General features: G+C 32.3%; 1 protein-coding gene across 5 annotated transcripts in view; it reads right to left on the bottom strand.

Moving 5' to 3' along the window:
* The window catches only part of KTN1 (kinectin 1), a 98364-nt gene that overhangs the window by 23931 nt on the left and 47429 nt on the right, over positions 1-27004 (bottom strand). For all 5 annotated transcript variants that reach the window (XM_072963095.1, XM_072963096.1, XM_072963097.1 and 2 more), the window contains exons 8-32: positions 26516-26622; positions 25571-25703; positions 24119-24206; positions 21374-21540; positions 20882-20950; positions 19419-19456; positions 18611-18701; positions 18183-18251; positions 17617-17654; positions 17396-17477; positions 16553-16621; positions 11473-11507; positions 10978-11068; positions 10220-10288; positions 9565-9602; positions 8789-8879; positions 8572-8640; positions 7422-7459; positions 6776-6866; positions 6631-6699; positions 6118-6155; positions 4636-4726; positions 3013-3081; positions 1897-1934; positions 491-581 (exon numbers count right to left, since the gene is read on the bottom strand). In XM_072963095.1, coding sequence (XP_072819196.1) covers positions 491-581; positions 1897-1934; positions 3013-3081; positions 4636-4726; positions 6118-6155; positions 6631-6699; positions 6776-6866; positions 7422-7459; positions 8572-8640; positions 8789-8879; positions 9565-9602; positions 10220-10288; positions 10978-11068; positions 11473-11507; positions 16553-16621; positions 17396-17477; positions 17617-17654; positions 18183-18251; positions 18611-18701; positions 19419-19456; positions 20882-20950; positions 21374-21540; positions 24119-24206; positions 25571-25703; positions 26516-26622 — 1869 coding nt within the window. The remainder of the gene's footprint in view (positions 1-490; positions 582-1896; positions 1935-3012; positions 3082-4635; positions 4727-6117; positions 6156-6630; positions 6700-6775; positions 6867-7421; positions 7460-8571; positions 8641-8788; positions 8880-9564; positions 9603-10219; positions 10289-10977; positions 11069-11472; positions 11508-16552; positions 16622-17395; positions 17478-17616; positions 17655-18182; positions 18252-18610; positions 18702-19418; positions 19457-20881; positions 20951-21373; positions 21541-24118; positions 24207-25570; positions 25704-26515; positions 26623-27004) is intronic.

Here is a 27004-nt window from a genome sequence, read left to right as displayed (position 1 = left end):
TTCAGTTAAAAAAGGGAGGTTCCAGAGGGCTTTGAAAGACAATTACTGAATACACTGGATTTGAATACTGGAATTACTTTAAGTTTACAAAAAGGCTAGCTCAATCAAAATAGAAAGAAAAAATTTTTAGTTTAAAATACTGAGCTGAAAGAATAATTTTTCCAACTAAAAGTTCAGAAAGTCAACTAACTGCAGTGTAGCTTTAAAAAAAAAACTGAAGCTGTAATAATTGTAGCTTCAATATTTAAAATGATATTCAGAAGTGTACAAAATAGTCTTTTCATTTATTCATTTAAAAAAAATCTACTCTAATAAAGTGATTACTCCAATAATACTCCCCAAAAAGCTACACACAAAACAGTACTTTCCTACAAAGATCAAGAGGAAATCCAAAGTAAAAGTAGATTGTGAAAACTGCTGAACCATGACATTTCAGATAAATAATAACAGTAATTTTTTAAAAGCTTTATTCTGATAAAGATTTGCTTACATTGTTTTTCTTCCTCTGGTGTTCAACAGCATCCTTCAAAGAATCTAACTCATTCTGGAGACCAGCTATTTCTTTCTCTCTTTCTGAAATTCTGAACCAGAACATGAATATATACAGCAATATTTTAGGTAAATAGTGAACATAATATTTGTTCCTACAAAATAAAAACAGCAAGTAGATGACGCTTTTTGAAGAGTGTATTAATTTCACAGGCAAACTACTTAAGCTTCATAGGTACCACAGAAAGCCTATCCATGAATTCCTATTTTCAGAAATGATTTTTTAAATAAATTTTTATAATATGACATGCTGACATTGGTGCGAAAGAGAAATCACTGTCTAAGACACAGTTCATGAATACACGAACTGCTGTAACTGTAGTTACTTCTGTTTTGACCTAGGGCAGTGAAGTAGCTATTTTCAGAAGCACAAAAACTGTTGTAGACACACTCTCTTAAATATCTATTTTTTTCCCAGAAGGTAATGAAATCAATTATGACTTTCTTTAAGTGGCTAACCCACAACAAAAGTATGATATTAACATGAGGTAGGTATTCTCTTTTCATTTTCTTGGGATTCATGTTTTTCTGATTTTGTCAAATGAGTCAGTTATTTCCCAGAAATGCAGAAAGCAATGGCAAAGATTCACAATCCAATCCTGTTACAGTTGAGAAGCAGCTTGGGTAGAAAGTCAAATTACAAATAGCTCTTCCCTAAGAATAAGGCTCAACATAAGGGTTTGGCAATCTGAGGCTCTGGACGTGAACCACAGTCTTTTTCTGCATGGCCCTCGAGCTAAGAGCTGATTTTATGTTTAAGGGACTGTGGGAAAAAAGAATATGAAACTATGTGGCCTAACAAAGCATAAAATATTCACTATCAGGCCATTTATAGAAAAAGTATGCTGATCCTTCCACTATATAGTCAAGACTCAATTTAGCTGTAAATAAAAGAAAAATGTTTCAGTTAAAAAAAGAAAAAGAAAAAAAAGCCCCTCCTTAAAGGAGAGCAATCATAAAGATTACAAGATTTTTTTTTAATGCAGAAGCTAAACTAAAATTTCCATCATTCAGTTCCACAATATCAGGGAAATAACTGAGATAATTAAGGTAAATTAGTAAAGTCTTCAAAGTACAGTTTAATGTGATTAGAATATTTTCTGAATGCCTGAAAAACCAGTATCTCTCTCAACAAAATATTCAAAGAAACCCAAATACCATAAAAAGGTATGCTGGCTCAACCAAAGGCATAGCTAAGCTCTGCTGACCTGCAGTTCAAGAAATCCACATAGAACAGTAAGAATCAGGGGAACATCTTGCAGTTACATTAAATTGCTTACCTGAGAATGATTTAGCACATAAAAACAGTCACCACTTCCAAAATTGTGAATAAAAATTATTACTTACACTTTTAACAGTTCTTCATGAGGGGGAAAAGAAGATGCCTATTAAAAGAGTTAACTGTTATTTCAAAACAAAGCTTTCTAGAAGACTTCAAAAAAATTAAAACTCTTCTCAGATACAAATAAACACCAAAAATAATACCATGTATTCTATATGCCATCACCAAGTAATTTTAATAAAAACATATACACAGTTATAAAATGTACTGAGTGCTAAATCAAACCTTCACTGTCACTATATTCTTAAACTCTTCATTTAATAAATATTTATTTCCCATTATGTACAAAGCACTGAGTTAATACCTTAACATGTTCATACTGTACAATTCATATTTGAAGGCTACGCAAAGCCTTCAAAAAAATAAAAAAATCATTAATGAAGTAAAAAGGAAAAGTAAGAAAAGTTACTTTACTTGCATGTAACAGAAATTAAATTTTGCATAATACATAAAAATATGTAACCATCCACATATGGTATTTCTTCCTTGATAAATACATCTCCCGAACTAAACTATGATAAAGTTCTTGTTAACAACGACTAATTTTTTTCTCCCTCAAAATACTTTCTAGTTTATCCATATATGTTCAATAAGATAAATTAATTAATTTCAAGGATATTTTGGTAACATTTAAAAAAAAAAACACACATTTTAATTTTTTTTCACCAATCAGAATTATTCATTGAAATAGTATTTTAAACAGTGGTAAACTATTACTTACAATATTATACATTTCTTAGTTTCTCTCCAATTATAAATGATGCTTTGTTTGGGGGAGGCGGAAATAGAGTATACATGTATGCCTAAACTGACCTCTATAGGATTTTAACTGAATTGCTAAGAAAAGCATTCTGAAGGATTTGAAAACACACACATACATAACAGGGCTGGAATACAGATAGTAATATTATTTTTGTATAATCTTATAAATTGTAGATTATCTAATTTTAGCTATGGCATAGCAAACTTGCTTTTTTTTTTAAGGAAATTTGATGAACACTTATAAATAAAAGAACATATACTTTATTCTCAATGAATAGGTAGAATGATAATACTTACAGTCATGGGTCATATAATTTTTTACCACACAAAGTAAAAGGCAAGGCATCTAAAGTACATACCTGTTGATAGTTCTGCTGCTTAAGTTGCTCAATTTGGCATTTAAAGAATTTGTTTTCATCTTGTACCTCCTATTTAAATAAAAATTAAATATTAATACACAGAAATTTTTACTTTCCCTATAAACTTTAAAACATATCATACAAACCAGGAAAATTCTAAAACTAACAATTTTTAAAGGGTGTAATAAGCCCTGTATTAAATAAAACACATTATAAAATCAGAATAATTGAATTATTCAATACTAGCCTGGGAGTGGGTATGTCTCAATGGAAGAAAGCAGAACCCAGAAACAAATCCAAAGACCTTTAAGAATTTAGTACAGGGTGACATCTCAAATCAGTAGGAGAAGGTCTAGTGATATTTTTGGCTGGATATTTCTTTGTGGAGGGGGTGCTGTCCTACATATTGTAGGATGTTTAGCAGTATTCATGGCCTCCATCCACTAGATGCAGTAGCATGCCTCCACCAGGTGTGACAACCAAAAACGCTCCAAATATTGCTAAGTATTCCAGGGGGTGGAAGAGAAAGAACCACTGCAGTAATGATGGATTATTTAATAACATGGCTAGCCCTTTTTAAAAACTGAAATGTTATTCTCTAACTTATTCAAATTACATGGGAATAAAACTTATAAACAAAAAAATAAATTATAAATATATTAGAAAAAAATGTGAAAATGTTTTTATGATCACAGCCTGAGAGATACCTTTCAAGTCTTGAAACTCAGAAAATTACTTGTATTTGAGTACATAAAAGCTTTAAACTTCCAAAAGATGGAGTAAAAACAAATGAAGTAAGAATTTAAAATAGTTGGTTGGAGAGTGTAAATTAGTAAAAACACTTTGATGGGCAATTTATCTAACAAAATTAAAAATGAATCTACTTAGAAAGGAGAGGAAATGTGACAGAACCAACCCTTGGAGCATGAAATGTGAGCATGAGAACTGAGACAGTGCATACATCTAAAATTTCCTATCACTTCAAAAGAATGTTCTGTAAGGATAAGGACTTTCAATACTAACTGCATGAAGGTGAAGAGATACTAACTTTCTAGTTTACCTATCGCTTTCAAAAAGCAAAGGAAAAAAAAAATCTCTGCATAAAACTTTAACACAAAATCTCACTTCTAAGAATTATAAATACATATATTAGCATAAGTATTGAAAATCTGTGTGCAAAAATATTCTCTGTAAAACTGTTGTAACAGGAAACACAACTCTAAATAATCTATGTATCCATAAATTAGGATTGAATATATAAGTGATACAATCATACAAAAGAATACAATGAAGCCATTAAAAGTTAAAGACAAAAATGTGCTTATGTGGAAAGATCTCAAAAACATTATTAATTTGGGGAGTAGCAAAATACAAAAGTATACGGTTTAAATATAATATGTGTAAAAACCTATTAAGTACATACATACATATTTTGTGCATGGGTACTTTCTCAAAAGATATATAAACAACTGACAGTAGTTATCTCTGAGGAGTGAGACGCAGTATGTGGGTGGGCAGGAGTGCCATTTTGTATTCTGTTTTCTTTCACAGTAGTTAAAATTGTTTTCAAGAACACAAAGACGGTGACTCACAAGATGATTTTTTTTAAGTAAACATATTTACCTGTAACAGCTTAATTTTGCTAGAAAGATTACCCTCCTTCTCTTTTAGCACAGTTTCTAATCTCTTCATTTCATTTTCCTTTTCTTTCAACCTAGAATTTTTACAAAGACCTTATATTTAGTTAGGTGAATAGGTGGAGCACAGGTCAATCTTAGGACAGTAAAACTTTTTTTTTAAATGATACTGTAATAATGGATACATGTCATCATACATTCGTCAAAACCCATAAAATGTACAACACAAAGAGTGAACCTTAATAGATACTATGGACTTGTCAATAACAATATATTGATCTGGTTCAATTTTAACAAACGTACCACACTAATACAAGATGTAAATGAGAAGAGTAATGGAGGAGGAGGGTATATAGAAATTCTCTGTACTTTTCTCTCAATTTTTCCTGTAAACCTAAAAATACCCCCCCACCGAATATTCTATTAATTTAAAAAGAACAATGTGACACAGAAATAAGTCTAAAATCATACTTTAATGATCTAATACCTACTACAAACAGGCCACAATTGTGTCTCTAAGCTTTTTATTAGCAAATGACAAAAAAAGATAGTTACACAATGTCCACAAGATAAACAATTAACTGTACCAATGAGCAATCTTAGTGCCAAGAACAGACATCTTCTTTGTCTCCATAAAGACAATGACCTAATAAATATCTTCAATATCTGACTTTTTTAAAAGATAGTTTCCAGAAAAAAATAAGCAAAAAAATACAGAAAAACAAAGACAAAAACAAAGATAAAGGTATAGTTTCAAAGGGCTACTTCATAAGCATCAATAAAAACTGATGAGATCATATCAAAGCAAAATCATTTAAAAGTAACTGACAGAAGGTCAAAAAGATGAAGTCTAGATACCTTCTTACCACTGCAGACTGACTTAGTCTAAGAAAACAGACTTCATAGGGTAAAAATTTCCTAGGATGAACATCTGTAAAGACCGGTACCTCCTAGGCGCATCAGATTCAATACTTCTACTATTTGGCACAGCATGACTGATACGACAACCTATACTATTTTCCCCAAAAAGCAAGTTACTTTTATAGAAAGATTCAATATTCATTATCAAGATTATGGCTAGGATCATCTTCTGGTTAATTTGAGATGTTATTCTTTCAAATACTAAAAGTGGTCTCATTTTGAAATAAATTTAACCTCTCTTTACGATAATGACATACTTCATTTTTTTAAAAGGGAGAGAGACAGCCTAAATAAAATCGGTCTATATAAGCAGAAAGAATATTTCAGAAAATGCATTTGAAGGGTTTGGAAAGGATAAAGTCTCTAGGTATCTGAAAGCACTTAAAAAGGTCCCTGTTTTATTATATCAAACAGAAACTTAACTTATTTGCCCCTGGACTATAATTCCTTAACTCAACAAGAAAGTTGATGACTTAGAAGAAACTCATCGTAATATTCAATGTCCTCATTGTTTCCTCTTTTAAATGTTGGCTAAAAGTATACTTACACAGTCTCAAGTTCTTCAAATCGTGATGCAGAACATGCCTAAGGAACAGATTCACATTTTTAATTCTAACATCAGAAAGATCAGATACTACAGCATATCTACAGAATCAATCACCAACAAAACAAAAACATAGTTACGTGTGGTACATTTACGACTGAGCCATTCATAAAACAAAGACAGAGTAAATTTTCTTTATTTAACTTAATTTTAATATCCATTTCTTAAAGGATTACAGGTTAACATGCCATTTCAACACAGACATGTAAAAATGAGCTTAAGAATCCATCTGAAAAAGTAAAGAGACGAAATGCTTTTAGACTTAGGTTGACAAATCAGGCAATAATAGACTTGACAGGGATAAGAGTTAATTTATTTTATCAACAACATAACTATGACACAATAGTAATTTTTATGGCAAAGAAACTCAAAGAACATATTCTTTATTTTCTAGTACAGTAAAATAAAGATTCCTCATTTTTTATGGACTATGTTGGTAATCTGTTTATACTATACCTCTTTCAAGTTATGTTGTGCTACCTCCTGAATATGAGCTTTTAAAGATTCATTTTCTTCTTGAAGATCCTGAAAAAAAATAGGTGTGAATAAAAGTGATACTCAAGTATAAAAAAGTTATTTGCTTTTGTTTTTAAATTCTCACCTGTAACCGTTTCCCTCTATTGGCTAGGTCTTTCTCCTTCTCATCTAAAATAGTCTTCATGGTATTCATCTGCTCCTCCTTTCCTTTCAATCTGACAATAAGTTAATAAGAACTAACAATGAAAATGTTACATGACTAGACAAAGCAGCAATACTGGAGACTGGAAAAGTATATTTTGGGTTGTATTCACAACACAAACTGATTGTAAACAAACTAAAAAATAAAGATATTATGTATAAAGGCATGTAAGATTTTGGAGATTATCAAATTAAGAAGTAGCTCTACTCCCACCCCTTATCGCCCTGTTTAAGTTGGTACCCACAAATTTAGACCGCTTATTATAAGCAGTTTGGATATGAAATACACAACCAGTTTCACAGGGATTATTAAAATGGGTAAAGAGCAACACGTAAGTTTAGGGTCATATTTACATTATAAATGATGAAAATAAGACTTCTACTCTAGCCCCACTCCCATCAAAAAACCTACAGGTTAAATCCTAATGAAAAATTTAAGACCTTAAGGCCTTTTTGAGATATAATGTTCCTAAAATATTACTTGAAATCAAATGAAAAGAAGTTATGATTCTCATTATATTTAACTTGTGGAAAAGATATTAAAGAGAAATGAGAGAAATGGTACTTACAAGTTCTGAAGTTCCTGAACTTGAGAAGTGATAGATAACTGAAATACAAAGAAAGAAGCAGAAAAAAAGCAATTCATAATCCTTTCAATTTACCTTATTAAGCTTTATGACAAACTTTAAAATATGTACACTTCAAATTACAAAGATCCTAGCTGAATTATTCATGCCAAAATGAGATGTGTTTTTATTTCACCTTCTCTTGACTCCAATGACAGTAAGAATAACAAATTAAAAATGCTCCCCAACCCTCACAGGGAGGCACGGGATATAGTTATGAATAATAAGTCTAAATAATGTGATAGTTCTAAAACTGTGAAAATTAGAGTATTAACTGTACACATACCTTCCTACCATGTCAGAGTTCTTCTCCTTCCCAGTCTTCAAGGCTAACTACTCAACAGTTCTCTATATTGCTCTCTAATCTCCTTTTCTTATCATACACAGTTCAATAGTATCTTTCATTCCTGTCTTTTCATAGTCCCTTCAGACTGTGGCTTAGATGTCAGTGTCTCAGGAGAAGACTTTCCTGAACTCTAAATCTATCTACATTAGGAGTTTAATTTTTCCATCATACCCTATTTCATTCAACAATTTATCTCTAATTACTAACACAGTACTTTGATAAGTAGGAAGAATTGAATAAATGTTGTTGAATAAATTTGTTGGATGAATGAATGAATGATCTCTTCCATGCAATTTCACCATTTTTTCAATGAAATCATATCAGATTAAATTCACTAAAGCCACCCATCCATTTCCAGTAACCACATCTACCTCTGAAAATCCTCCAATGAAATCTATAATTTATTCTGTAGGCAAAGATTGAGCAATACATATTCTATAACAAAACATTTTGGTCCATGCAATTAAAAAAAAAAAAGTTTACCAAAGTGTTTTGTTTAAGTTGGCAAACTAAAATGAAATATTAATACAGAAAACATTACAGAAAAAAAAATCCTTAACAGTTAAAAGATATATTAAAATATTAAGAACATTTTCTCAAATCAGGCAAAAATAATAAAAAGTACATAATCCAATATACTTACAGCATACTACTAAACGTTTCTTCTGAGTAACAAGAAAAAACCAAATACTTCATAAATACACAGTCACTAACAAATCTGTCATGCTGTGGCTCTGGGATTTTTACCTGTTGAGCCTTTTCAAGCTGGATATTTCCTATTTCTTCTTTTAGAGCCTCTATTTCCTGTTTCAAATCCTTGACAATGACAAAACAGACAAAATTGGACAATGGAAACACAGAAATTGACATAAAATGCAATGTACAGACAAACACATGAAATTAAATGGTATTCACTGAAGTTGATATACAAAAAAAAAAAAAAAAGTTTTTTCTCTCTCAATACCTGAATAGTTTTTTCCTTATTAGCAACTTTGAGAAGTTCAGCTTCCAGAAGCTCTTCCACAGACTTGATCTTTCCATCTTTTTCATGGATCCTTAGATAAAGAAGTACAGTATTAAACTTGGAGAGAAATCATCAAGATCTACCAACTAAGACATAAAAATAGTACCAAATCATGAATAGGCTCACCAAATCAACTCTTCTTGTTTTAAGTAAAACAGCAACATATCTTTCAGACAGAAGGGGAAAAAATATTTAAAGCTCTTCCTAAATGAGAATTAAGCAGTAACTACCAGATGGCTGAAGCCTATGCACACAAGGAGAAACTGGTGACATGCTTCCAAAGTGCACAGGGAATATAAGATTTTTACCCTGAAGATTATTAGGGAGAAGTGAGCTCCTCTCAATAAGCTGGCTTCTAGGGCTCTGAAATCTGTGGCAGAACTTACACAAAATTATGGCATTAAACTTTCTAAACAGTTTAAGAAGGAAATGATCTAATATAACCTGTTCATTAATAGTTTCTACTGCAGAAACAGAAAATTACCAATTTGATGCCGTAAGTTAAGAAAATAATGGAATCAATTGAGGAAACTGGTTTTTTAACACTCACATTGCACTGGGAAAGTTTCCTTACTCCACCAATCAAAAACTCTGGAGTGAAAGTTAAACTAGTACACATCAGCTGTCTCAATTGAACAATTAAAACAAGACTTATGAATGTTCACTGAGAAAATGAACCAAAAAAGAAAGCCCAGTTTAATAATGTCATCACTTACACTTTCTTAAGTTCTTCAACTAGAGCTGCAAAAGAAACCTGGAAATAGAAAGGTATCTTACTTACTAATTTGGTCAAAATATAAATGGTCATAAATAGAAAAGTATGTTTTCTTAAATTTTCCACTAGACCAAAATCCAAATGGGAAAAGTAAACCTAGGAATTACTTCTTTCTAGATTTTTTAAATGTCTTAATTATATGAAAATGAAAAGCACTTTGAAAGCAAGCAGCTTTGAAGCTACTTATGTTAAGTGTAAGTCATAGAAAAATCAACAAATATTAAAATTATTAAATAATTCCAACTAGATAAGGAGAAAATAGGAAATTGCCTAATTTCAGGTAGCCTCTTTTACTATTAAGTAGAGTTTACTTTGTATATGTATATTTAAAACCTTTTATCTCCATAGTAAGAAGCAATGACATTCTAACTGGAGTATCTACCCAGTGCCTGGCATACAGTCAGCATTCAATAAATCGCAGCCTCTATTACCGATAATCAAGTCACCAATCATTCACAGATTAAAACTATAATTGACAAATTCCAAGTTGGAGAAGGGAGAAACAAACAAAAGATTTGCTGCTATATTTGAGTTTAACAGGTTTTTCCACTGTTTAAAAGAGAATGATTGCAGGATCGACTGAATACATTCATTACCTGATCATTTTGCTTGGCCTTTAAGTCTTGAATTTCTTTCGTCAGAGATGAATTTTCTGTTCTTATTGCCTTTTTCAAAGACACACAAGCACAACACTTTTATTTTCTGAAAAAAACAGCTTTCAAATACACTTGTTTCTCATTTTTTTTCTAGCTGCTTCCTTTCCTCTCTGAAGGCCCAGAAATCTCACTTGCTCTACCTGTCTGTAATTCAGTAACTTCCACAGCTAGCCAAATGGGTTTTTTAATCAATTATCCTCATAAGTATTTCTACTTATGCTTCTACAACCTCAAAACCACATAATATACCACTTGTCATTTCTCTCCTTCAAATCAAATACACCTTTTACCTTATTTCATCCAGCAACCCTATCCAAAATGAGTTAGTTAAGGCTAATGATTTTCATCATAAAATAGAACTGCATTGTCTCCTTTCTCTGGCCTCCAATACCATTTATGAACTTATGAAGTCCACTAGTTATTGTCTGGTTATAATTTGGATGTGGGAAAGCATATATTACAACCATAATAATGGTGTCTACTCCATTAAAGCAGTGAAGCTACAACCAACTACATATTTTTGTATTTATAATAAAATCTTAAATTTCATTAAAAAAATAAGCCATCATATAAACTCATAAAATGTGGGGAACTAATAAGTTTAAAAGCTATGGGAAAAATAATACATAAACCATAGTGAAACCCCCTTTATGTTCACTGAATAACCACAAGAAAAACAAATATACAAAATGCTTTACATTCAGTTCTTCCTCTTTAGTGGCCACCTGAATGAGTCCAGTTTCAAGTAATTCTTCTACAGTCTTCAACTTCTCATCTTTTTCTTGAATGCTGAAGTTATAAATTTAAAACATATATATGAACTATTTTTCAAGGAAAATTATATAATTTGTAAATAAATACTTTACATGGATCAACTCTTATGTCCGTCATTCCTTACGAACTTTCAATTCTAAAGATTTCTGAGGATCTTTGTTCATAGTCTAAGGATACTTCCTTTTTACCAGTAAGTAAAATATGTTCAAGTAATGCATGATTACACGCTAACCTAAACAAGCCACACAACACCCACAAACCTAATATAACACCAAATCAATCAACAGTATACTACTCTCTTCCATTAAGAAAGATAAAGAGAATTTTAAGAATTTAGATTAACATAGTTAAAAATTCTGTTATCTCAAACTTGGTAGAAATGAGTCATTAAGTGCAAAAATAAAATTTTAATCTCTTACCATTTTTCCATTTGTTCCACAACATCTTTATTAGGCTAAAATAAAATCACCAAAAGAAAAGTTTAATTTTACCAAGTTTGCATAAAGTGAAACTAGTTTAGAAATAGAATTCTATGAAAATTGTTCAATATTAATTAGATCCATAATTTAGGAAAATGATCCATATTTGAAGACTGCTAATAGTTAATTATTTACTTCAAAAAACACAAGACAGAAAAGCAGCAGCTACACAAAAGACAAAAAAAGATGAAGTATAAAATGGGCAAGCAAAATGCACTAGTACCTTGTGAATAAATTTTTAAATACTATAAAAGAAAATCTTAAGGATAAGATAATCTGCCCTTCCTGTACATTAATTCAATTCTCCAAATCTAAAAATCCAAGACTCCAAGGTCTTGCAGGCCAAGAAGGAGGCTTTAATCTTTCTTTTAAAAAACTTTTTTTAAGACTAAGGTATAAGGCAAGTGCATAGATCCTGTGCACAAGTCAATGAACTTTTAACATGTAGATTTCATATAACCACACCTAAGCCAATACATGGAATGTTTTAAAATTGATTACAAAGTGCAGAAGCAACCCATGAACATAATCTCCTTGTTACAGTAAAACATGACGTGTGAGCTGACCCCTGCCTTTGACCCACACATCTAGCATTCCCCCGTATACACAAAGTCCTCAGTGTTATAATTTACTGTGTGTCCAGAAGTAGGGCCTCCCCTTCAGCATTCCTAGGCCTTCAGGCAGCTAAGCAACCTGACTAACAGGTTTGGGGTCTTTTTCCTTCAACATTCTCTTCCACCCATCCCATTCCCAAACTGCTTTCTTCTAATTATGCTAGTTTCTTAATTTTTTTCTGATTTTATTACAACCACTTTTCACAAAATGGTTTTCATACTATTAATTTTTCCATTGCCAAAACCAAGTCCTAAGATTCCACTTATTACATATGTCTGAAAATTAACCCCCTTCTCTTCAATGTCTTAGGTTAGGCCCTTGGCTTTTCTCATCTCAAATATTACAATACCCCAATTTTTCCCCTTGTCTCTAGTTCATAAGGATTATATTCTGAGGGGTACAGAAGAACTTCCCAAAAGGAAAAATTTTTCCTACCATCAGATAGAAAGCTGTCAAAAATACATTAAATCATGTTTATAAACTGTGAAAAATAAGTCACACAGTAAGTTTAAAAATCTTTCATCAGGATGGTTTTGTCCATCTTTATTTTTGATGACTGTCATCTCACATAAAGACAAAACAAAATTTGTAACTATATATGGTGATGGATGTTAATGAGACTTACTGTGGTGATCATGTCACAAAATATACAAATGTTAAATCATTATGTGGTTTACACCTAAAATGTCAATTATATCTCAATTTAAAAAAAAAGACAACACTATTAAGTCCAAGTTATTTGCAACTTAATCACTTAGTTGTATTATCTTAGTATTACATATTTCACCTTCACATAAATTCAAACACCTCATGATTACGAGAATGATCTAAAGTTACAGACAAGATGCTTATTCATTCTCTCAACATCCTTCGGCAGCTTACCCACATGCCAGGTCAAGTTCAAGGTCCTTACACAGCACATAAAGTTCTTCATGATTAGGTCCTAGCAAATCTTTCTTTACTCCCTACAACTCATACTTTGCAATTTCACAATATGCCAGCCAGTATGCTCATATGCCAATTTTGCCACACACTGCCACGATTTTCAACACTGTTTCCCCTCAGCCTGGACTGTACCTTAGCTGTTTAGCAAATTCTTGGCTATTTCTCAAAATCAGGTTTGGCTGTCCTCTCTCTGTGGCACCTCTTCACCCTTACTCTCCTTCTGGTAGAATTCATTCTCTCCTCCTCTAAACCTGTACACACAGTTCAAGAATTTTACTCATCACACTTTTCTGTGTTATACATGTATCTCCATATTAAGCCATATTCCTGAGGGCAGGAACCAAGTCTCATTCATCTCTGTAGCCTTAGCATGTATCACAGCACCTAGCAAACTCCCGTCAGTAAAAATTTAATGAACTTAATATACTTTAACAAGGTTACAGTTTAACAAGTACTCTAGGTCAACTGCTCATCGAATATTCAATTACATGAAACTGACCCAGCTTAGCATTTATCAATCATTTTGACTTTATACATTATCAATCTAATCCAATCCAATTTTTCCCTCCCTGGATAATTTTCAAAACTACACCTTTTACAATAATGAATTCCTCTGCAATAAAATATAACCAGGCTGCAGGGAAAAAGAGAAAAAACTTCCCATTCCTATCATTTTTTACTTAATAATCTTGATCACTGAATCTTAAAAATCTACTAGACTAAGACTAGAAAGTCATGCTGTTCCTTTGGCTAAAAAGGTCAAGATGTTCAAAAAACAGGACCCTTTCCCCAAAATAGCTTTATTTTATTCTGAATAAATGGGATCTTGGTAATTGATTCATTTGTATGATCTATCCATAGGCCCACACTCAAAAGGAGTCTTCCCTTCTGAGTATACACATAAACATGTTACCTGGTACTTGTCTCTCTGCTTCCCACACTTGAAGAAACAACAACTTGGCACCATTATCAGTTTCTGCTTCAATAAGCTTAATCTTTTTCTCCAGGATTAAAATCCATGGGGTAAAAGGACTGACTTTTTTTTACATAACTAAACTGTTCATCTCTCAACTGCCATTTGGAATTCTGACTGATAGGCAGAAGGGGTTAAAGAAAGGTGGAAATGAACAAAGTTACAATTATACTAAACTTTATCTCCCCTTTCACTAGCAATGGCACAAAAAATGACCAGAGGAAAAGCCAAAGAGAGAATTCTTTCGCCTGCCAAGATGAGAGAGAAAAATTACAATGATAACCAAAAACATAACATCACAGTCATATGCTTTCTAGACTATTAAAAAAGACAGAGAGAGACAGAGAGAGAGAGAGAAAGAGGGAGTTTTCAGAATAAGAAGAAAAAATTCTAAGAACTACCCAAAGGGCAAACCTTACATTAGTACAAGATGAGTTTCCCCTCTTATCAAATAATTCTTTTAAATAAATTTTAAAATGTGGCTGCGAAATTTTGTTCTGTGGACTATTCTTCATTAAATTACTCTTCATTAAAAAAAAAATTCAACTCATGCTAAAAGTTATGTTAACAGAGATCTAAAAGTACAACAGAAGCTTTATAGAAGATAAAAGGCTGACTCAGTAAGGAAGAAATTAGAGGGTTTTTTAAATATATACTCCTACACAATGTGATGAGGGAATTTTAAGCAAGACATCAGAATGATAATTCTTAGGGTATCATGTTATCTTTAGGGGGAAAAGAATTAAGGCTAGTGGTTTTACTCTTGTGTAACAATGAAGAATAGCATTTTCAGTGATATTCACAAAAGTGAAAAGGAAAGATTTAGGTACTCTGTTTAAACCTAAGATTTAGGTGCTCTGTTTAAACCTAAGTAGCATCTTTAATATTGGAATTCTAGGGCAGAATCAGACGTTTCTAAGCATTTGATTTACCTCCCATGAAATTAATTTAAGAAAGCTTAAAACTTTGTATTTTGAAATAGGTGTTCTAGAATCTCTGATAACCAACTTGAAAAAACTACATTCTTCTTTTCTGGGTAAGATTTAATTAACACAGCCAAAAAAATCTATCATATTTTATCTAATCCAAGTCACCAATGTTGCCATCTCACAACTGGTATTTTACATAACGCTAAAATTTTTAAATGCCTCCAATTAAACTGCTAACCAGAGACTAAGATACATCCAAGATTTCAGATATGATAAATTGAGAAAAAGAAAAAAATCTTACAATTGAAATAAATTTTATCTGTTAAAAGCTATATGAGGGAAATAGGAATAAGATTTACAAACAAGACTTAAATACCATTTTAACATTCTACTGGCATGAAGTCATGTCCCTGCACTAAATATCATCCACTGAGCGTTTTTCACTCTATTATCTTTAGTTGAAAGGGTAAGGCATATACAAAATAATGAAGATTATGCAAAACATTTATTATCATATTTAGTGGGGAGGGTAATAAGAAATAATAGATTATTTCGTGACAAGTAAACAGATCTTGACAAAATACTTCCACAGCATTTGGCACAGCTACTTAGACCAGTGCAATACCTGCATAATGTGATTTTTAAAATAAAAAAGAAAGCATGCATCTGCTAAAGGAAGTGCTATCATTTGCAATAACTTACATTTCAGCTTCTTAAAAAATACGTCAAAAGTTAACAGTATTTAGAGAAACATGCAAGGCTTCTATTTTAATGTGTCATCTAATATGCAGAGTTTCTAGAACATTTTTAAAAACTCGAATCTGAAGAAGTATGGGAAGGAAAAGCCACAGAACAGACATCACCTGGGCCTTGAGTTTACGGAGCTACGCTTATTCAGGCTACTATAGTTTGATGGCTTGCTATAAATACAGAAAGAAGTATGATGGTGGTAGTGGGTGGAGATGAGATTGAAAAAATAAATATTCTAAACGAAGGGAATTAAGGCTTAAGATGTCTGCTATATGCAAAGCCCTAGGCTATGCACAGTACATAAACTCCCCCATTTAAATCTAATAAGTTTATAACGTAAATAAAACCTCAATGTAAAAGACTTGGAATGAGAGGTCTCAGAAAGGTTAAGCAACTTGATCAACACCCCTCTGCTTTCAGTGCTGGAAGTAGGTTTCAAATTCATTCTCTTTTTAAGAACCCACACTACCTTAGAGAAAAAAAGTAAGACTTCAAAAGTCTAAAGATTTTATCCTGAGAGCCAAATGTATCAAAATGACTTAAAGAAATTATTTTTATACATTCTACTATATCCATTATACTTTTTTTTAAAATGCTTATAAACACAGCATTAGTTTCGTCTCAGGAAGAAAAATATTTTCCTTAATTTAGATACTTGGTTAGCAGAAGATCAACAGAAATTCAATTAGACGACAAATCTACCCTTAAGTAAGAGTTCAAAAAGTGAATGAGGTGGTTACTATTTAAGAAAAGTAAGATCTTGTTACATATTCGATATTTCTAACTTACAACTCATGAAAAGCCTTACCTGTTCAGAAATAAGAGTCTGTAGCTTCTGAACTTCTAATTGTAATACTTTGTTTTGGTCATTTAGAATCTAGAAGAAAGAATCTCAATTTATTGTTTTAATAAGAAAAGGTAACAACAAAGCGATCATTTAATGGGGTTTTTTAAAAAAATCAAAGCCATATTATTGCTGTAAGTACTTTATAAAGCGACAGGTGAATTAACACTGATCTAAGAATGCAAATCTCATGTGGTTCCATTTTTCACAGTTTCAATGAATATATTTCCAGAGTACAGGAATATGGCAATAGTATAAAGCACACATACAGTGATCTCTAAAAAGTAGTTTCTACTGAGCCCCTCTAATTCATTCATATGGTTTTATCCCAAACAATGTTAAAACTGTGCTTGGAACTCTTCCATGTGTATTTCAAAAAGTTAAACCGTTTGTGCCAATGCATTCTGCGAAACTCTGCTTTCGTAAGTGATTCCTATTACGTAAAAGCTGAGAAAAAGCAAATCTTACTGCACTGCAGAGATACATGCCCTGGCAATCAAAATGCTTTACAATACTCAAGCTGCTTGGCCATAAGCAGAAACTAGCACTACACCAACAATCGAGGCAGGTGAAACCATCTTAAACTACAGAGAAAAGGTTAGGGGAAAACAAACATCAAAAGCCTATTATAAAAACAGGTAAGTCAAAATAACCTAAGCAAGAAGTCTATGATATAACTGTTTGAGTAAGTCCCCAAATAAACTATAGCGTGATTACATACGAAAAGTAGTATTTCTATGTGCACTTCAACTGAAAATTATACAAGCTTGTTCATAGAAAGCTGGGTGAACAAGCTTAATTACACACCTTAAATTCTTCCATTTTGTTTGAAATTTCACATTGTAGCCGCTCTTCAAGTAATCTTATTTTATCATCCTTAACATGAATACTATGGAGAAAAAAAGGCAATTAAAATTTTCATATACTCAGAAAGCTTTACTTAAATTATGTGCACAACCAATATTTTCTGCAGTTATACTTGAACATTAATGCATAAATGGCTCCATGTACAGCAATACTTTAATCACCTTTTCTGCATCTTCTCCAGTTCATGTGCAGTAGCAGCCTGTGTTTGGAATGAGATGAGAACTGTATCATTTCTCAGAAAGCACTCGAAACTATTCCTTTACTTATTTTTACACATTAAAGTTACATTTTCATATATTTGGAGAAAACAGTTAAAGCAATAGCATACACGTCTGTAATACTTCTTGCTGTCCAGTATTTTGTACTTCTCACTGATCAACTTTCATCCTAATAAAAAGTATATCCTTTTATGATTAAATGGCAGAGGCTAAAACAAATCAGCACATTATGAATGTTTTAACTGAGTCTTCTGATATCTCAAAAGTGATCAATTCTTTGAATCAAACATTAATTCCAGTGTGAAAATAGTAACATTTAGGTTAGGTTAGAATTGTGAGAGTCATGGCCAAATAGAAGAGGTTTTTAAACAATATACCACGCAGCCAACCACAAGTAACCAATAAATTTATTATCTACATGAGTAAAATTAGGGACTGCAATACCAATGAAAATAAGCACAGGCAAACTGAAAGTCTAAGGTAAATGCTTAAAAGCAATAAAGATCTACCTGTTCATTTGCCAGGGCCTGTAATTTCTGCACTTCAGCTTTTAATAAGAAATTCATATTCTGTATATCCTAGAACAAAAAGGAAAAATAGTATTAGAAGTATTTCATGTAATATTAAATTTCAAGTTTGTAAAGCATCTCATCTACCTAAGCAAAAGTCTCAAATTACTATTTTTAAGTCAGAAAGGAAACCATCAATTCCTGTTACTTAATATATTTTTCAAATTATGGTGAATATCACATGAGAAAAGGCCTTTGAACTTCTCCTCTTAGAGGGCTAAAGAGGATTTTGTAGTTTAGAAAAGAGAGAAACTTTTCAAATAAATTGTATTTTTCATTCTTCATAGACAATCATACCGATTACAGTATCAGGGATGGGAAACTCAATGTCTATAAAATACTATAGCCATTTGTAAGAATTACTATACCTTAAGTTCCTCCTCTTTACTTGCTAAGTGATCATGTTCATTTGCTAAAGAATCTTCAGTCTGTTTTATTTGCTTATCCTTTTCTGCAATCCTTTAATGGGAAACAGATTTGCACATTCAATAAACATTTAGAGGTCAAGTCACAAATCAAAGGATTAAAAGCCTCAAAAATAGTCATTCTTACTTAAGTAGTTTTTCACATAACTATACCTTCCATTTCTATAGCCCTTTTCAGTTTAGTAATAACTGTCACATCTATTACTACAACTCCTTAAAATACATACACCTATTTTAAAACTTAAGGTCAAAGAAGTTAAATAATTTAAGCTCACAAGCCCAACAATGTCAAAAACAGATTTCAGGTCTTCTGAACTTAAGAGATCCATGTCTATGCAAATTATACAATACACAAGAAAAATGAACTCTGTTTTGAGCATACCATCATATAGTTAGATCCAGAGTGACTACAACTACTTATTAGACATAAAAACTAATTTACTTCCACTAATCTCAAATCACAATAATCTCTTCCACATAACTGCTAAAGCCCAAATGGAAAAAAGTTTCCAACTCTTTTTATGACAAAGATACAAAAAAAAAAAAAAAAGAATACATAATGGGTAGGAACCAAACTCATAGAGGGTAGTGGGGAGGTGGGAAGTGGGATGGATGAAAGTTGCTCCAAATCTAGTTGACAGTATTTTCTTGAACAAATTAGAACATAAAGTTAACCATAAGTGTAGAATCTGACAGTATCAGTTAGTGGTGACTAAGTAATTGTAAGAGAAGTAAAGAAAGACAGGCTTACACTTTATGTAATTCTTCTGCTAGAGCTGAAGCAGAGGTCTAAGAAAGAAAACAGTGTCAACGTAAAAGCCTTTAAGAGAAAATTGAAACGCTATACAACAATCATCACAACAGAACTTTAAAAATTAAAAGAAATAAATGTATATAAAGTTAAGGCAGTATGTGGCTCATGGTAAGTGTTCACTAAATAATAGCTATTACTCTGAAAGCAAATTTGATCACCAAGAGCCAATATTAGGGAATGACACATCATAAGACATTTCTAATGAAGTAAGTTGACAGGCCTGGAAAGTAACTGACAAGCAACATAGAAACAGGAAAAACAGCAGCAAAGGCCATTTTTCACTCCTGTGCTTCTTTTCCTTGGTAAGAATTTCCTATAATGAAATGACACAGTTCATGATTAAGATAAGTATTTGTTTGGTAATGCCCATGCTCATCTTTACTTTTTAAAAGGTACTTATATCATTCTCTAAATATTTAATTCCTGATAAATTTTCTAGAACTATCTCTGTTATAACTTAAGATCTCAATCCAATTTGAATTGATAATTTACATATGCACATACATCCATATACAAACACCCTTAAATAATTGTTTCCCAATTAATTTTAGACTATAGTTTCTACAAAGAAAGCAATTACAAAAAAAACCAAACAAACAAACAAACAAAAAAAAAAAACCAAACAATGTTTGCAATCTCAAAGTTTTGGGAGTTTCAACTTGCCTGAATTTGAAAAACAAGTTTTTAATGTTAAAACTACTTTTTGTACAGAAAATTGACTTCTAAGCTAACACTTTTTTTTAATAATGTTCAGTACTTTTAAATTGAAGAATTGAAATTGAAATTCATAGTATGTATATTATGGAAACAAGTACTTGGAAGTTTCTTCTCTTCCTTCTTAATATACTATTTATATTCTGAAGGCTACATATTTCTTTCTTTCTATCTAGCTATCTATCATGTCATATAACAATGTTGTCAAAGAGTAACAGGTTTTACACTACCACCTACAAAACTCTGGAAGGTTTCCCACTCACCAAACTGAAGTATAAATTTTAAAATGATACTTTGCTATACATAACCTGAGAACTATGGTTAACATACTGCTACCACCTGAGGGTATATAAAGTTTTCCCTTATGGCTAGTCAATATTTAGTGAATACTTTTAATACATGAACCACTATTTTTGATACTATTTTGGCCAATTACCCCTATACTGTGACAAGATAGTGGACATTTTTTCCTCCTAAGGTAAAAACTCTCTAATCCCGTTAGTCAGACTTGGATTTCTCACAGCACTATACATAATTATCAGAGTGCTCAGCACTCAGGATCATCCTGCTGATTCACTGACTAGTCACCCAACAACTAATCCAGTGCTTGGCACTCAACAGGCACTCAGAGTATTTACACAGCTAGGAAGCTATTAATAATGATAAGCAATAATAAGCACCATTACCTGTGCTGCTATTTGGGAATGGAATTGTTGAATTTGAGCTTTCAAAGCCTCGTTCTGCTCCAAAATATCCTTTTATAAACAGCCACCAAAAAGGAGAAGGAAAAAGTGTGCTGTTAAACCAACGTATATGGACAAAATGAGTTACAAGTACACGTATTTATCTTTTAAAAGGCCCTATTAGATCCCAAAAGGCAACATTTTAAACAATAGTGATTAGGCACTCTATTCTGAAAGTTTATTTACAAAGCAGAAATTAAGAATATGTTGTACAATTCCTAATCTAATACAAAAAGCATAAGACTATGGGCGAGGACATCTTTGAGCACACATGCAAACAAACAAACAATATGTGACAACTACTCAAAAATTAAATTATAGTTACTCATCCCCACTCCAGAATTAAGATAAGGTAGATTACCTTCTCTCTTCTACACAAGACACATCCAACTGCTGTCCATCTTTGTTTTTTTTAAAAGAGGAAAAATTAGATACCTGAACTTGCATTTGTAAAGACTCTTCTTTGTTCACTCTTTTTTGCTCCGATTCCATTAACTGCATTAGTCTTTGCTCCAACTGTTGTTTTGATACCAAGGTATCTGTAAGCTTACTATGCAGACTCTGTACTTCATTTTCTTTGGCCACAAATTTACTCTGTAAATCTAACAAAACACTGCATTTTACAGAGGTCTCTTCCTTTGCCTGGGTACTGTTACTCACCTTTAGTGTAGGCATTATCTCCTCTAGAACACCCTCCTTGAATCCCTCCTGCATGTGGCTCCCTAAGAAGCCTATGTTACCTTTTTCACAGCACCTGTCATGCTGTCCTAATTCACCTCATCTCCCAGAGTGTGAGCTTTCTGAGATCAGAGATTACCTTTTCTCTACACCTAGAGCTGTGCCCAAGGCTTGGCACAAAGTACTCAATCATTAAATGTGTTTACTGAATGGTACATGGATGTTTAAAACTGTTATATCATTTCTTGAAAGCATTCTTAATTTCCTCAGATACTTTAGTAAGTTATTTAGTGAATTTCCTATAAATTCTCTGTACTCTCCTACCTAGAGAATAGAGAACAGCTGAAGGCTGACAAATGTCCTGGTGTAAGATGAAGTAAAACTTTTCTGTCTGCTTCTCTTCTTAGCAATAACCCGAAAACAATAAAGAAAATGAGAAACACAAACTGTCTTTGATGCAATAAGAAAATAAATGTAACTCCAAATCACAAGAAATTAAGATAAAATGAACAGAGTTATGATCATTAACTTGGCAGAGACAAGGAAGGAAAAAGCATAACCTTAGGAAATGGAGATACCAGGTATCATAAGAGACAACTCCCTGCCCCATAACTTCAGTCAAAAACAGGGGAGGGAAAAACAAACGAACAAATAAACACAACACTATCATGAAGGCTAGAGAGGAAAATATAGAGAAAAAGAGAAAATGTGTTTATGTATGCGTGTATATTAAAACTATGTTTTAAGAAAAGTAAGATGTTACTTTCATAACAAGACATTAATAACAGAATGGAACACAACTCAAAAGAGAACAACTGAAAATTCAACAAACAGTGGTAATATCCAAGATTAGAACTTAGAGGAGCATATTTCTTACCAATAATAGTTAAAGTTAAAACACTGAATTACTACTTTCAAAATTCTGTGGGGAAAATTATTTCCAACCAAGAAGTCAAACTACCAATCAAACATGAAGGCAGAAAGAATAAAAACATTTTCAGATCCTCAAAGCCTCAACAAATGCACTTCAAGGCATATTCTTATGAAGCTACTGAAAGATACGCTATTAAATAAGGGGAAAAAGCAAGAAAGATGGCAGATGACACAGGATCCAGAAAATCGGGTAGAGAGACCAAAAAAAGTCTCAGGAAGTCAGCTATGCAACCAACCTAGAAAGCAACAAGTAGCAGAGCAGGAAGACTGAGGACTCCCGAGGGATATCCCCAGGAAATCTGATAGCCTCTCCAGTATCTAGTATGTTGTGAGGCTGGGAGAGGAGAGAGTTAAGGACTTTAGCCTTAGCTAAAAATTTAAACAATAAAACAAAGATCAAGCAAGTTAAAAACATAAAGCAATAATTAGCTTCAGGAAATTAAAAAACGTTGCTCAAGAAAAGAATTACAGTTTTATTCATCTTGGCTCAGCATTGAGTTTCACAGTCATAATCATGTAAACACTGAATATTGGTATAATCAAAAAGTAAGCAAACCATATCAGGAGAATGAGAAGAAGGTGGGAGGAATGGTGTGAGAGTGTAAGCCCTCATTTTCTGTAACAGAATATCAACAGATGCCTATCAAGAGATAGTATAAATAGAAGTAATGTTATTTAGAAACATGACAGAAAACGTTAAAAACAAAAGTAACTGCTTTAGGTCAAAGTGAGGTTTTACTATTAATAGTTATATAGTTTATAGATAGTTACATATAGTTTATAGTTACAATTTTGGCAAAATTCATGTGTGCTTTGTTGAAGAAATACAAAATATTAATTAAAAATAAGCTAATGGATCTTAACATTAAAAAAAAACTTTCTATATAAAGAAAAAGGCCTTCAAATAGCTTAGATATATTTAAATATTGAACCAAAGGGAAATACGTAGAGGGTGAAAAAAAATCAGAAGGAACTGAAGGCCTAAAGAGCCAAAACTCTGTATCATCTATCCTTTTGCTCGGAACTATATTTTACTAGCTCACTGCCACTTTCATGGGAGGACAGGGAATAGTGGAGACAGAAATAACACTCACCAATACAATCTCCATTATCTCCTAGATAAATTCATCAAATTAAGAATAAGTAATGAAAGCCAGCATTTTAAGTTGGTAGTTTTAAGTCAACTACTTGGAGTGGTAATGCTCTCAATCTTTTTCTTTTCACAGTATAGGAAGTGAGTCTTTCTCAGAAACAAAAAAATAAAAAAATAACTGATCAAGGAACCAGAGGGAATAACTACAGGAAGGAAATAGACATAGGTTTCTCATTTTCCCTATTTGTGGACTATAATTTTATCTGCAACTTCATGCCTCAGACAAAACTAGTAGAGAGCTTATTTTTAAGACTCTAAGAAATGTTAAAAGAAATAAAAGTACTCTGAAAATATAAAAGCTATTTTTATTGAGCTACAACCAAAATGCCAATTTACACTTTCTTCACATATGGAGAGAGGAGGAAATTATCCCAGAATTACATACTAAATTTACACGAATACCTCCTTCCCCTTACCTTTCTGTGTTGCCTCATGCTCCGCTGTTCTCTTCCTGATATAGCTCTGGACTTCTTCCCACCTTCTCTCAGCTTCCTGTAGTTGAACCTGGAGAAAGGATAAGTCAGCACAAAAACAGAATTTCAATTGTAAAAAAAAATCCTCCATCTTTACTGTTGGGTCATTAAATGTAGTCACTAGTCTCCTACATTTTAACAAGATAAGCTTATGTGTCCAGCCTGATAATATGCAGATATTATCAGCCACAGCCATTTTACTCTCCAATATACAGGATTTACAGATTACAGATTATTTCATAAACTCAGTATTTGTGCTGGCGGATCAATACAGCTATTAATATACATATATCAACCCACTTAGCTATAATATGTTTTCCATTAATCTTCCTTCAACTGCCAAGCTTTCAAAAGACAAGATGGTATCTTTATTGCTGAATTACAGTAGGTACTTAAAATTCACAATTTGAGATATAGCACAACACTTGAATTATGACTATAATCTTTAATGTCATTTATCTACTTCTTCATATGCATAGAGAACAAACTTCCATATTTATAAATGCCACCAGTAAACACACCAGCAAGACAAATATTTAAAAAGACACTGTATCACTCTCTCACAGGGACCAATGAAAACTTCAAGAAAACAAAAATTACACTACTTTCCACCTTCAATTATTCTCAAAACCCTTATAATCCCTACTACTCTGGAACTGGTATTAAGGTATATCGATTGGGTAAGACTCTATCTGATACATTTAACTCATAGAAATTGAACTATATGTTCAATAAATTCTCTCCCTAGTAAAACGAAGAACAGACAATTCTAGTCATCATTCTACTCAATGTGCATACATTAAAAAGTGCAAGAGAAATGAGTCCACGTTCATCTCAGATAGCCTAAGTAACTCCACGCATGTCTGCTCAGTATGAGCATCTCATTGCACCAAGTCACATTCTGGCATCTAAAGAAACAGTGTGATTTTTGGTTCTACCATGGCTAAGTAAAAGCAACTGGAGCATTACTTGGCCTTGTGCTCAAAGGAAAATCATCTATTCCAATGCTGGAATAAGATTAGGCTCTACTAAATTTACTGAGAAATCCAAGCTATGGATGGTAAGTGACATTGAAGGTAATTTTAACTATATATCAAAAACTTGATTTTTGCCTTCACATGTAGGCCCTAACTTCCATATAAAACATGAAATTCTACTTTTATATCTGTCAATCAGCTAATTTCAATTTTCATATCTTCAAACTGTGTTCAACTTCAAACTCAAACCTATATCCAATTCTTCTATTAGTGTACATGCTTCACATATAGGCAGAGCACTTAGACAAGTCCCATTAAACCTCAAACTACATTTCTCAAACTTATGTATACATTTAGGTCATCAAATTGAATATCTTCATTATTTATAAAATAATAAATAAAGGTAAGAATATATCACCTTCAACTGAGCAACTGCTTGCTCAGCATTCTTCTTTTGGGCTTCCTCTTGCTGTAGCTTTCCTGTTTTCTCAGTCAGTTCATTCACCAACCTAGCATAATCCTGGCGAAGTTTATTTAGTTCAGCAGACTGCCTGAAGACAGTAATTGGATTAGGAACCTTCCATTATTACAAACACATATAAAGAGTAAACAACTTTATATTAGTTTGCTAATTGAGTAATTCCACTTAGAGCCAACTGAAAAAGAACGCTATAAGTGACTATCAATAATGAAATCTGGTGGAGTATAACCTCTGAATCATTCTGATGACAATAACACAAACACTAAAATCACTGCAAAATAATCAAGAAAAATGGATGACCACACACTCATGAGCATGAATCAACAGTGTCACCCTCAAACTGCTGTTCTGAAAAATCCATTAAAATCAACCACTCGAAGTGTTTATTCTGTATAAGCATGCTACTAGTCTTCTCCAGGATACTGGTTTCTCAAAGTATGTCCCAGAACCAACTAAATCACTATCACGAGGAATGCACCTTAACATGCAGATCCTAGGACGCTACCTCAGAACAACTAAGTCATAATCTTTTAGGAGTAGGACTCAAAAATATGCCTTTTAAGCTAACATGCCAGATGTTCTTCAGAATAATGAAGTGTGAGAACTACTGTTAAAGGGAATAGATAGCTTAAAACTTGTAAATCATAGATTTGTAGATTGTTTCACTGGTGGCACTAGTATTTATCATATACTTTAGCTGAAGAGGTTCTTTACACAGCAAGAGGATAGTTTTTGAAAATTAATGTATTTTAGAAACAAGTGTAAGAAACAAAAATCTAACCAATTACTTTCAAACATCATTTTGGTGACTGGAGAAAATACTCTGCTATTCAATGAAAATACTCTGCTGTTCAATTAAAAATACAGCATTTAGTAACATACTTGCTTTCTAGTTGATTTGTAGTGTTGCTGACAGCATCTCTCAGTATGCCATTTTCCTGCTTCAAGTGAGCTATCTCTGCCTCCATCTGCTCACGAACTTGCTGGAACTAAAATTATTTTACATACGTAAGATTCATAAAAAAATAACTGTCAAAGCCAACTTCAAAGAAAATTTATTATGATGAGAATGTAAAAAGCATCAATAGAATGAATTCTGGACCATCTTTCTCAAATAAATAAAAATAAATTTAAAGAATAAATTACATTTTGATAATGATGAACACAAAACACATGTAAGCTGCCACTGTATTCAAAAATGCAAGTACATGTTACCTGCTACCATATGCAAAATACATACATAGAGATATTATTTTAGAACTAAAACATGTTTTAGAAATCTTTCCTACCCAATACTCATATAGAATTAAGCCTGTATTGATCCTAGAATGTCAATTTTGTTGGCAATATTTTTAATAAAAGATTTTAATT

The sequence above is a fragment of the Vicugna pacos genome, chromosome 6 (genome assembly GCF_048564905.1).
Source record: "Vicugna pacos chromosome 6, VicPac4, whole genome shotgun sequence".
Taxonomy (NCBI): domain Eukaryota; kingdom Metazoa; phylum Chordata; class Mammalia; order Artiodactyla; family Camelidae; genus Vicugna; species Vicugna pacos.
This window is presented reverse-complemented; position numbering and strand designations above follow the sequence as displayed.